The sequence below is a fragment of the Trichechus manatus genome, unplaced genomic scaffold, assembly GCF_000243295.1.
Source record: "Trichechus manatus latirostris isolate Lorelei unplaced genomic scaffold, TriManLat1.0 scaffold00079, whole genome shotgun sequence".
Taxonomy (NCBI): domain Eukaryota; kingdom Metazoa; phylum Chordata; class Mammalia; order Sirenia; family Trichechidae; genus Trichechus; species Trichechus manatus.
Window position 1 is genome coordinate 520,119 of NW_004444015.1, and position 12,350 is coordinate 532,468.

General features: G+C 43.5%; 1 protein-coding gene across 1 annotated transcript in view; it reads right to left on the bottom strand.

Annotated features, from left to right (window-relative positions):
• Positions 1-2,958: 2,958 nt before the first annotated feature.
• AFF2 (ALF transcription elongation factor 2) overlaps positions 2,959-12,350 on the bottom strand; it is a 543,144-nt gene continuing 533,752 nt past the window's right edge. The window contains exons 20-21 of the mRNA XM_023735455.1: positions 9,662-9,852; positions 2,959-4,402 (exon numbers count right to left, since the gene is read on the bottom strand). Coding sequence (XP_023591223.1) covers positions 4,281-4,402; positions 9,662-9,852 — 313 coding nt within the window. The 3' untranslated portion in view covers positions 2,959-4,280. The remainder of the gene's footprint in view (positions 4,403-9,661; positions 9,853-12,350) is intronic.

Below are 12,350 nucleotides of genomic sequence, written 5' to 3' on the forward strand. Positions count from 1 at the left end.
ATTCTTGTAACATCTCACGTCAGAAGTAGAAAGGGGCAAGAACTGCAGTCTGGCCTGGAGGGGCTTCCCCACCCCCTACCCCCCCAACCCTCACCCCACCCGCCACCCTCCCCACAATGCAATTTTCTTTTAGTTGATAGATTACAGAGAACAATGTGATGCTCTTGGTAAAGAGGGCTTCTAGATTTGTGAGGAGGAGAATGGAAAGGGAATTAATGCTTTTTCTTCCCCTGAAAATATCCGATGGGAGGATGAATGTCTGAGACCAGCCTCTGATTAGCCTCCTGCCAGGGTGAATGCTGATTATCAATACACAGATGCAATTTCTGTTGCTGGAGTTTGCTAACACCAAAGTGAAAATGAATCAGAGTTTAATTATGAGAATAAGGCTGTGCGAGTGGAAATGAGAAACAACAATAACAACAACGATGACAACGAATTTAGTCTGCCAGTCGCGTAACAGAGCACTGACAACTGGCTCAACATCTTCCCCCACAGAATTGAATTTGGGGGCACTGAATCGACCCATTCATTTGATATTGTGTAGCTATGTCATCTCACTACACGTTTTCTCAATGGGGATAATGATGCTTCTCTACACAAGCAGGTCATTGCCTTACTGAGTAGTTCTACCCAGTGATCCAGTTTGGTTCTCCCACCCGCCAACTCATGCAGGTGAACTTGATCATGTCTGTTGAGAAGTACGTGGGGTTTCACCCTCACAGCTAAATCAATTCTGCCTTCAAAAATGCTTTCCAACTTCAAACTCCAACTTCAAACTCTGGGATGCAAATTTGAGTAAAACAAAACCAGAATTAGATAGCTTCTGGAAAGATACTATGGAAAAAGTATCTTTCCAATGCAGACTGAATCCAAGGCGCTTAGTGATATCATGTCCAAATAACAATCCATCCATTTGCAAACTCAACAAAACACACTTTAGCCAATGGTTTCTAATTTAGCAACTCGCTTATGAAGATTTGGATCTTTTTACTTCATTACATGGAGAAAAGGCATCCCAACCTCAAGTCTTTTAAAAGTAGCAGCAGCTAATCTGCCTTTCCAATTATGTCATCCAAATATAAAGCTACTAGTATTTTCCCAATGAGATTATTAAGTAATTAACAGTCTACAGGCTGGCTAACAACATGCTTACAGCTACATTCTACCCTGAGGACCACACCAGTAAACTCTTTTCAAATTAATCCTACCTACCAAACTCAGACAGTAAAATGACAAAACCACTAAAAAATCCAAAGGGAATTAAAAATACAAAGCCAAGCCAACATCATAACACAAATTTTCAAACTCTCTGTGGTTGGAGCTTGGGTGATAAATGAAGGCATAGTGGTGGCCCTCCCTGGACCATGCTGCAGGGCTGAGATCTTTCCATGTTCTTGCTTGAGTGACGCTGACCATTACTCTGCCCATTACCCTACCTCCTATGCTTATTTCCATGTGTCTCACCAAGCCTCCGTCAAGGTCTAGGGAGGGGAGAAGCAACTTACTCCAGAGGCAGGCTCTTACCCTGCCATCCACATGTGTCTTATCACTCCCACAAACTGGTACACTGAAGAGATTTGCTTGACAAAAATATCTCCATCCCTCGAAGAGCTGCACATCAATGACACACGTCACCATTTACAATGTGACGACTAGAGTGCCTGGAAAACAGCCAACCATCCTTCTTCATGAATCCGAAAGACATCTCCTCCTCAGGGAGAGGACGTTAATTCATCCTCCATATTTAATTGGTTTCTAAGCTGCTTTTAATGGGGTCTACCAAATAATTAGGTGGTGATCCTGAGCTCGACTGTCAGATTTGATCATCCTGCTGCTGACTGGGCACACACTTTACACTCAGCCACCAGGGGTGACCCTGGGGCAGCAGCGTGACTTGCTGCCTCCCTGTTGTATGTAAAGTAGATGTAACAACTCGCTGAACCTAAGCTAGAGCTACAAGTCTTTTATCCACAAGGTAATATGCTTGTTTCCCAGGGAAACTGCCCCTAATACTCTAATGTCTAGTTTCTGGAGACTGAATTTCAAGAAGATTCTACCCCTAAATCCATGATGGTCTAGGATCCTGGTCTAGGTTGGACTTACAAGTCAGGCCAGTAGGCTTCAATGTATGGAAGCCAGGGACTCGACCTGATAAGCCAAGGAAAACAGAGAGAATTTGAGTCACTGCAAGGCCATCAGCATAATTTTGATATGTGACACCCACAGATGTGATATAAATGACTTGGGTGTTCATAGTCTTCCACATTATTGTTTTCCTCACTTAAGAGGCTCAGACAGGATTCTCTTGGATTTAAGTTTTGTGTTTGTGTGTGTGTGTGCATGTGAGTGTTGTTGTCGAGGTTGCAAAAGTAAAGCTCAACCAGAGTGGGAGCCTGAAAAGTGCTCGGTTCAGCTGCTGGGGTGTTCCCATCAGCCATCTCAACAACGTGGCTTCAGCCATTGGAGTATGACTTCCACAACAAAAGGGTCTTAAGCTCAAAGATGGTCAGAGTAGAGCTCAAGTCTGGCTCTTTTGCAATTGGGGAGATATATAACCTTGACAATGAGAGGGCAAGGTGACCACTTGCTGTTCCTATAGCAGACCTGCATGACTTGCTTTAAAAATCATACAAGTTTGCATCTTTCATGTGCATGTATCTATTATTTATCTGGTCATAACTCAGTGAACAGAATTCAAGAACTCAGCAGATTAAGGGCTATGTGGAATTATATACTAGCAGGTAATTACAATGGACTGACATCAGGATAGTGTTTACTGCACGTGGGGGATTCTTCTGGTGAGCTGGAACACCAAAGATGGTATTTACATTGTGATGTTTAGGGACATCAAATGAAGGTAGAGGGTCATAAGGGGTGGGAATAGTCACAACTGATGGGGAACTGTCTCCAAATTAGGTGAACTCTTCACAATCTTCAGGGCTCTCTGAAAGCACCCCAGAATGAAGTACTACCCCAAGACTCTTTTTTTTTTTTATAAAAAAAAAGGCTAGCTACTATTTAAAGAGTTTAGAGTTTTCTTTGGAATTTTCATGGAATTGTTTCATGCTAATAGAGACTTTAATAGAATCAGTGATTGTATTTCAGTCAAAAACTTATGATCCAAAAAAAGAAAAGAAATATGAAAGAAAGAAGAAGAAAAGAAACCCTGTAAAAATAGGAAATGTGAATAAAAATTGGGGAAGTCTAGATTTTAAAGCCACTAAGAAAGAAATTGTATATTATTACTTCTAGGTAGTGATAACTTGACTTTTGTTTCCATAGATTTCAGCAAAATAAAATGAATAAATCCTACCCATTGTGGACCCACCCACCAACTACAAAGGAGGCAGAGGTATGAATTCCTTGTCTGGCATTTTCCAGACCTCTCTTATCTTCCATCTCTAAGACTGGAGTGTAGCATTTTGGCTACTAGGGCGAGTATCCACCCAACTGCTCCTCAAAAGGAGAGCTTTGCACAAAGAAAATCCCAGGTGAGGATTTACACTTCAGATCATGGAGCTCAAAACTAAATATGCCAGCTCATGCCTTAGAGTTGTCAAAATCAATGGCAACACTCTTTCTCATCATTAAAATTTAAAAAATGGGCAATCAGGAAGGGATGCTAACAAAGGAGGCCTCGGTTGCATGGCGTAGCATCTTTTTAAGAGTGGCATTGTTATGCTCATTTATTTTCTTAACACCCTTGATTTTATGATGTTGCTACAACATCTAGCCACTGGGTTTTGACAATGGAAATTCTCACCTGAAGACTGAGTCCGTGGGAAGCATAAAAGTTTAACAATGGATTCTGAAATATGTTCTTTTCTGGACATAAAAGTATAGTTTGGGGATGAGCTATGGCTAAAAATTTGAATCTTTGCAGGTCCTTTGTGTCTAAGTTCTCAAAGATGTGTAAGACATCTTGTTTCATTTCTCAGGAATTTGTTATCATCGCAAGTGTCTTCCATTCTTTGTTTTGGGTAGTGTGGACTTAAAACAATACTACAGGGATGTGTCATTCCGTAAAGCACAAAAGGATAGTGGGATCTGAGGAATGCATATAAAATACTGAAAAATGACTAGGTAATAAAACGTACACTGCTCTCAAGTTGTAGTGTCCACTTACAATGACTTCTGTTTTTCACAGATATCAAAAGAAGCATAAAAATAAACATAATCAAAGAGAACTTTCCCAAATGAGTGGAGTTCCACCAGTGACCACAAGGGCGCTGGTAGAGGTAGAGTGGTGGGTGGTGATGCGAGATGGGGAGTACCCACTACAACAAGTGGGCATCGATGCGCAGCCAACACAGTCCCTGGCGAACGTAGCGAACAAGATTGGTCATGCTGCTGTGCTGGGTCAGAGGCCCCATCAATGTGTCCAGGTCGCCAAAGAATTCTGAAAATCAGAGCAGACTTTGGTCAGGCCTTTGAATGAGATCACAGAAATATGCTCCAGATTGCCAAATGGCCTTCACAAAATCCCACAACCACATGGGCACTGGGAAAGCTATTCATTTGCTCATTCATTAATTCATTCACTCATTCAACAAACATTTATAGCTTTGCTTACTAGGGGACCAAAATTCCATATGCATATCAAGCACTGTTATTTTAATCTGTATTTAGCTGCCAAAACTCAGCAGCATGAAAAATACTTGTAGGTGTTATTGTGATTAATAAAACACAAACGCATTTAAATCTGTTACTTAATTCACAGTAAGTGTTTTTTAATTATTTTTTTATCACTTTATATTTTCTCAGACAGTGGATTCTAAAAGTACATTATAATCCTGTGGAGGTTTATGACGTGTGTGTGCATGTGTGAATAAATATATATGTGTGTATAAACAGGTGTTGTTGTTGTTGTTGTTAGGTGCCATCAAGTCAGTTCCAACTCATAGTGACCCAATGTACAACAGAACGAAACATTGCCTGGTCTTGTGTCAACCTTGCCATCGTTGTTATGCTTGAGCCCACTGTTGCAGCCACTACGTGAATCCATCTTGTTGTGGGTCTTCTTTTTCTCTGACTCTCTACTTTATCAAGCGTGATATTCTTCTCCAGGGACTGGTCTCCCCTAATAATATGTCCAAAGTATGTGAGATGAAGTCTCGCTATCCTCGCTTCTAAGGAGTATTCTGGCTGCACTTCTTCCAAGACAGGTTTGTTCATTCTTCTGGCAGTCCATGTATATTCAATATTCTTCACCAACACCATAATTCAAAGGCATCAATTCTTCTTTGGTCCTCCTTATTCACTGTTCACCTTTCGAATGCATATGAGGAGATAGAAAACACCATGGCTTGGGTCAGGCGCACCTTAGTCCTCAAAGCGACATCTTTTCTTTTGAACACTTTAAAGAGGTCTTTTGCAGTAGATTTGCCCAATACGATGTGTTGTTTGATTTATTGACTGCTGCAGCCATTGGCGTTGATTGTGGATCCAAGTAACATGAAATGCTTGACAACTTCAGTCTTTTCTCCATTTATCATGATGTTACTTATTGGTCCAGTTGTGAGGATGTTTTCTTTGTGTTGAGGTGTAATCCATACTGAAGGCTGTAGTCTTTGATCTTCATTAGTAAATGCTTCAAGTCTTCTTCACGTTCAGTATAAATAGATATATATGTGTATATAAATATGTGTATATATAAAGCTGTTTGTCATTCTATGTGTTACTGGACTGAGAATATTCTATTTTCCTTGTGTGTAATGAACTCAGTTTATTGACTTTTCTTGGCATGATGTAGACAAAACCAGTGAACCTGGACAACAGCATCCGAGGCCAAATAAACTTCTAGGAGGAATGTGATGTGGTAAGCTTTATTACCAATTACATTAGGGACAGAGAATGACCTGCAAGTGTCTGTCCCATAACCACTTCCCCTGCTCCCCATGACATGGATGGCAAGAATGTCCAGATGGGGAAAGGGCAGCACTGAGGCTACCATACTAACCAATGTGCTTGGATTTTTAGAGTGTCTGCTTTGGGTTGGGGGTGGGTGGTGGTGTGGATATGTGGGAAAAACTAAGTGACGTCTAAAAACTAGCTTGAATGGATTTGCTTGCCATTATGTTGACCTTGGAGTCAACTTGACTCCACGTGAGGGCTCTCTGGCATCCTCTTTGTTTGCTCCCAACAGAGGAGGCCGCCTCAGCCATGAGGAAATCACGCCTGTGTTGGCTGGGGGTGAGGAAGCCGGGTAGGGGAAACTGGAGACTGTCCTGCAGTGATGGGGATGCTCTTCTGTCTTGGAAAGCAATTTCCATGCCTGGGTTACATGTGCTTAATTGCTCAGCAGATGGTATTTCACTAAACAATGCATTTATTCTTCATGTTATGTATAACATATGGGCCTGTTCTCTAGGTATCAACTTCATTTGATTATGTGATACTTTTTAACCTGTACTATGCAATAAAAATAACTTCTGCTGATAAAGGAGTAAATTATTTTTGGCATCTCATATATTTTCTTATGTAATGCAATATGAAGGAAAATGTTAAAGGACCTAGTCATTGTTGAATGAATGGGAGCCTCACCTGAGCCAGGAAGACACCTGAGTATTCTGTACAAAGCTCTCTGTGGCATTCTTAACTAGATACCCAGGTCACCGTCTTAACAACGGTTTCAAGTGAGCAGTGTAAGCAGCTGGGGAGGTGGAGCATGGGGCTTCTACATCAAAGACCAGAGGACATCATAGGCCTGACTGGCCCATTTTGAGCACCAGAACTTTCTGCAGTATGCCATCTGCAGCTGTGTGGGTGGGCAGGCAAGGGTGTGTGTGCAGGGACTACCACTGGGGGAGCCAATCTCACCCATCTCCATGGCATAATCGAGTGGGAAAAGGTTCCAGGACAAGGTTGTCTCCAGTGGAAGGCAGAGTGCCAATCAGAAAGGAAGCTTCTAGTTGCCCATTTCTATATGGACAAGACAGATATGGAGAAAATACTCAAATCTAAGCAGATCAGAAATGACAAGCATGTGAAACGCGAGGCTGCAACCAGAAGATTCCAAACCAGGTCCTCTGCACAGTCAGAGAAAAGCCCAATGATAGCATTAGCAGGACACATTTTCTCTCCTCTGGTGGAATGCCGGAATTGTTTTGATTCAATATGTAACATTGACACACTGTGCTAATGACAAGGTTAGCACCATCTCACCCTAACGTCGGCAAAGCCACCACATTGCTCTTGGAAAGTTCTGCAGCTAATTTAGAAGGAATGACTTGAACAGATTTTGAAAATGGATGCAATTATGAAGGAAACCCATAAATATTGAACTGCCCTCCAGTTACCAACAAAAAATAAAATAGAGAAGGGTGGAGGCAGACAAGCTCCGTAAGTCTTAAAATGCTTATGTCTTCACTTGAAATTCCAGAACCCTTGGATAGGCTTGGTTCTCCGGGCCAATTTTCTCTGGATTTCCAGAAACCTAGAAAAGTAGACAAGTTAAGACTTGCCCACTACTCAGGTAACTAACTGCACAATCTTGCTGAAGGTTCCTGAGGACCCATTATTAACCTTGCTCTCTATATGGGCAATGTAGCCTAATGGTTAAGAGTTCAGATTCTGGAATCAGATCTAGATTCAATTCCTGTTTCCAGCATTAAGAGCTATGATATCATAGGTGAGCTTCTTAACCTCACTGAGCCTCAGTTTCTTCATCTGTAAAATACAGATCAATGAGACAATAAACAATAAAGGAAGTAGTGCAGTGCCTGATATATAGCAGGTGTTTAAAAATGCTATCTATGATCATTGAAATTGCTGCACAAACAGATGTAACTAATACACACAAATAACCTCGGAAGTCAGTGTAACTTTATAGCTGGCTTGAGAGTCAAAGTCTCAAATTATGGAAAGTGCTTTGATAGCCACAAAGTCCTTGAGTTACATAACCAGTTAATCAGTTGTTGTTGAGTCAACCAGGACTCCTGGTGACCTCACGTGTGTCAGAGTAGAACTGTGCTCCATAGGGTTTTCAATGGCTGCTTTTTTGGAAGTAGATCACTAGGCCTTTCTTCTGAGGTGCCTCTGGGTGGACTCGAACCTCCAACCTTTCAGTTAGCAGCCGAGTGTGTTAACCATTTACACCACCCAGGAACTCCTGAGTTATACAGATACGTAATAATATGGGGTAAGGAAAAAGAACGAACATTTGTAAGGTTTCTACCTTGCACCCAATATTTTATGCTAGGCGCTTTACATGTATTATTTCATTCAATCCATCTCTATAATCATTCTGGGTAGGTTTCATCATCATTATTACATCCACTATACAACTGGGAACTAGGAAGTGGCTCAGAGAGTTTAAGTAACTTGCCTAAGATCGCCCAGCTAGTGCATGACCCAGGCGGAGTTCAAAGTTAAATGATCAGGCTACAAAATCTGTGCTCTTTCTTCTCCATTTGGACTGTTTTCCCACATGGTCAGTAGTGAAATTTTTCATGCGTGAAAGGTCTGTGATGGGTAGCAAGGAGGAGGGCTGGGAGGACTCTGCCCTATTCCATAATCAGGCCTGGCAGAGAACCCCTGATCACAGAGTAGCAGCTTTGAGGAGAGAAGGGAAAGAGGCTGAGGCCCTGGGGCCTGAGTCGGAAGGACATGATCGCTGCTTGTGTTTCGAGGACTCCAGGGCTTGGAGATGAACCGGGCGAGGCGGCCCAGGAAGTCCTCCTTGGGCAAACTCACCTTCATCTATGGGGCCTGCAGCCCCAACCTGATTCCTGGAAAGCCTATGACTACTTAGGATCTGGCACTCACCCTGCAGTCCCTGGACGGTGCAGCATGCTAATGCTTCCCTGTTCCTGGCCAGACATGTCCACTGCTCTTAACTGCTGGGGTCACATCTTTGTAGTTTGATTCTCAAAGGCCTACATCTGTCCCTATCTTGAATGAAGTAGGGTAGTCTGTGACCTTTGAGTCAGAATTAGCCATTCTAAATGAATGGCCAGGGCAAAAGTGCTGTTTATCTCTCTGTTCCACCTTCCTCAGGACAGTGAAGCTTCCTTGTGAGCCTGAGTGGCAGCTAGGGCCACATATGGCAACATTAGTCACTCAAGAGCCCAGACTCACTCTCTGGGGAAGCAGGGTCCTCTCTGCATTTCTTTTGTAGTAAACCTCACGTGTTGCCATGAACAGGGCCCTGATCCTTCATCTCAGCTGTCAGAGTGAGAAATACTAGCTGAGCTTTGGCCCTTGCTTCTTGATCCAAACCACATCATCATGTACTCATTGGAGCTGATTATTATAATGAAGACAGAGGCCTGGTTCAACCTCATCTCTCAAAAAAAAAAATATTAAAGTTGATAACAAAAGCCAACAGGATCTTAATTAATTTACAAATCATTCTTTGTTCCTTTGCCTCTGTTTCTGGGTGTTGATCTTTATCTTTGAGTGGAATTCTGAAATAGTTGTCTGCCAACATATCACCATTCAGATAAGTTTGAGCTCTACAGGAGAACAAAATTCCAGCTCTTTCACTCTCCCAGCAAAAATGGGTCACTGAGTCAGCCCAGAGCTAAGCCCCTCTTCTCTCATCTAAGCCCTGGCAATCAGAGACAGAAAGACAAGGCTACCATCAAAAGTCAAGTTCCTCAAAACACAACTGACTCCATCGTGCTCCGAAAGTGATGGGTAGAGTGGGTGAGCATACCTTTGTTCTCTCTTGTCAGTTTGTCGGCCATGTCCCAGTGTTCATAGCCTCTTAACACGTTGCTAGTGATGTTGACGTGGCTGGCGGCCATGTGGTGAATACGCTGGGGAATGGTGACTGGGCCATTGTTACAGTTCCCCATTGTGTTGATGGGAGAGACGTTGTTGAGAGACACCGGGGAAGGAGTGTTCCTGGGGAATGGAAAGAGATGGGCCTTGTTAGACAGGCAGGGAAGAGTGATGGCTGGGTTCTAGGCCTCCCTCTTCATACTGCTGGGATCTCAGTAGAATACCATTTGCCAGAATAAGGGTTAGCATGGTGTACATACATGAAGCCCCAGTGGAGTGAGGGTTGTTCCCATATCCCACCAGCTTGTCTTGCAGGGGGACATCCTAGAGCTTTTGTCAACACAACAGCTTTCTCCAGAGGCCCCAGAGAGAGCTGATTACCACCCCATACCTGCCTCATTTGACGAACCCACACAGAGCTCCAGGGCCAAGTTGTAGAGTGAGACCCCTTCTCTTTTCCTCGGAAGAAAGGCCTGGTGATCTACTTCTAAAAAACCAGCCATTGAAAACCCTATGGAGCACAGTTTTACTCTGACACACATGGGGTCACCACGAGTCGGAGTTGACTCGACAACGACTACCATCGATGAATCCAAGCATACTGCTGCTTTTGTTGGAAATACCAGCGCAGCTTTGGTGACTCTCTGGTATGAATGCTACCCAAAAATACAGCTCTTACTTTAAATATCTAGAATGAATGTTGCAATGTTTCAGAGAAAGAAACAGCTCAGAGCTAGCTCTGCATGCTACTGGCCAGAGTGGCTACTGGCAGTTAGAAAACACTAGATGTGCAATCTTGGTCTATTATCAACATGTTTTGTGGAAACCACAATGACAGTGTGCTCCAAAAGCAGTCACCACAATCAGCAAAGCCCCCAAGGAGCAGTATTAGGGAAGGTAGAACAAGTAGGATTCGGAAACTGTCTCTAGGATTCTGTCAGATGTGCTGCAGAGATGGGTGGTTAACTGCATGCTGGTTTATCAAGAGAAGTCTTCAGACTTTCAGCTTCAGGCAGTACTAATGTTTGGACATAGATTTCCGTTTCCTTCTTTAACGTCAGCAACAAGGAGTCACCTGCTGGCTGAACACAGTGTGGAGGTCATGTTTCCTCCAGGGCCTAGGCTTAGGTCGACCTACTGCAGACTGGCCCAGGGACAGTCTCAAAAGCATGGGTGGCTTCCTGTACACATGGGCAAGGTCTGTGTGTCCCTCGGCCTCCCTATCTTTCTTCAGCCACACTTTGAACAACTGTCCATGCAAATGTACTACTTTATGATGAGGAGTAAAATAGATGGGGGAAAGCTGTGTTTGGGACTCTGAGCCTGCATGTTTGAAGGAACCTTCTCATTCCTCCAAACACACTGTAGAACATCACCACGGTACCTAGCCCACTGCCCCCTCTCCCAGTTGTGTTGTTGGCAACTCTAGAGTTCCGGTGTGGCTGTGTTCCTCAGAGCCCACGCCTGCTCACAGAGTGGATGCGCGTCCCAATAGGCATCGCACATATGATTCGGGGGAACCGCAATCACAACATCCTGAAACGCCAAATGCTGCTGACTAGATCTGTGAGCAATTACAAATGATACGCTCTCCCTGAGACTCATATGGGCTAGGCCTACATCCACGGGAGAGATTTGGCCCATTTCTGCAAACAGAGTCAGTCTTTTGGTATCTTCTAGTATCTTCTGGTCTGAGGGGGAAACTAGATCCTTGCTCGGACTCAGCTGTGTGTCCCTCACACCTGCTCTGTACTTGTCCGGTGCATGAGGGTATGAAGGTGTGCCTGCTGTGGGCTGAGATATTTCATTATTTATTGCTGGAATGATTTATTCTCAAGGCAGTGGTGGGGTGGGGAGATGTCCAAGCTAAGGAGCCCAGGCACAGAAGGGTTAGTTAATGACAAAACAGCAGTGAATGCTGGATTTTTTTGTTGTGGCTTGTGGCAAATGCTATCTTCTAGTCTTTTCCCCTAGTGGTGGTCATTGACTCTGAAATGTCAATTTATGGCAGGAAAGGAATATGTTCTCCTTTGTAATCTCTAGAGAAAACTACCAGGATATCAAGTGCCACCCATGTTGAAAGTGGAACTGTGAGGTGCTGTGAAAGAAGTACTGGGACCCCAGAAGCCCTGGTTCCATCCCTTCCCCTCACTGGACTTGGCTTTCCTCTACTAAAAGAAAAGGTTGGATTCAATGATCTCCGATCATGTCCGGAAGTCACAAGGGAAAACAAATTACCTCTCTTTACCTCTTCTATCTTGAAAATAACTTTTTTAGTTTATAACACTGAAGTCTTACTGAAGGGCTATAGTTAAATCCATTTTCTTTCCCTTCCAGTATCACCCCTGCCATTCCCTTCTTTCTTCTTCCCTTCCTTTCTCTTTACCTTCCCTTCCTTTCCCATCCTATCCCATCTCCTCCCTTCCTCCCTCCCTCCCTCCCTCCCTTCCATCCATCCTTCCCTCTTTCTTTCCTTTCTACAGTCACTAGTGGAGGCAAGACCTTGGGAGAGCTTGGGCATGGGTTTGCTTTGGGTCACCACCGTTCTCACTATATGCAGTATATATAAGATCTGTGGGTGGTGCAAATGGTTTGCTCCTGACTACTAACCTAAAGGTTGG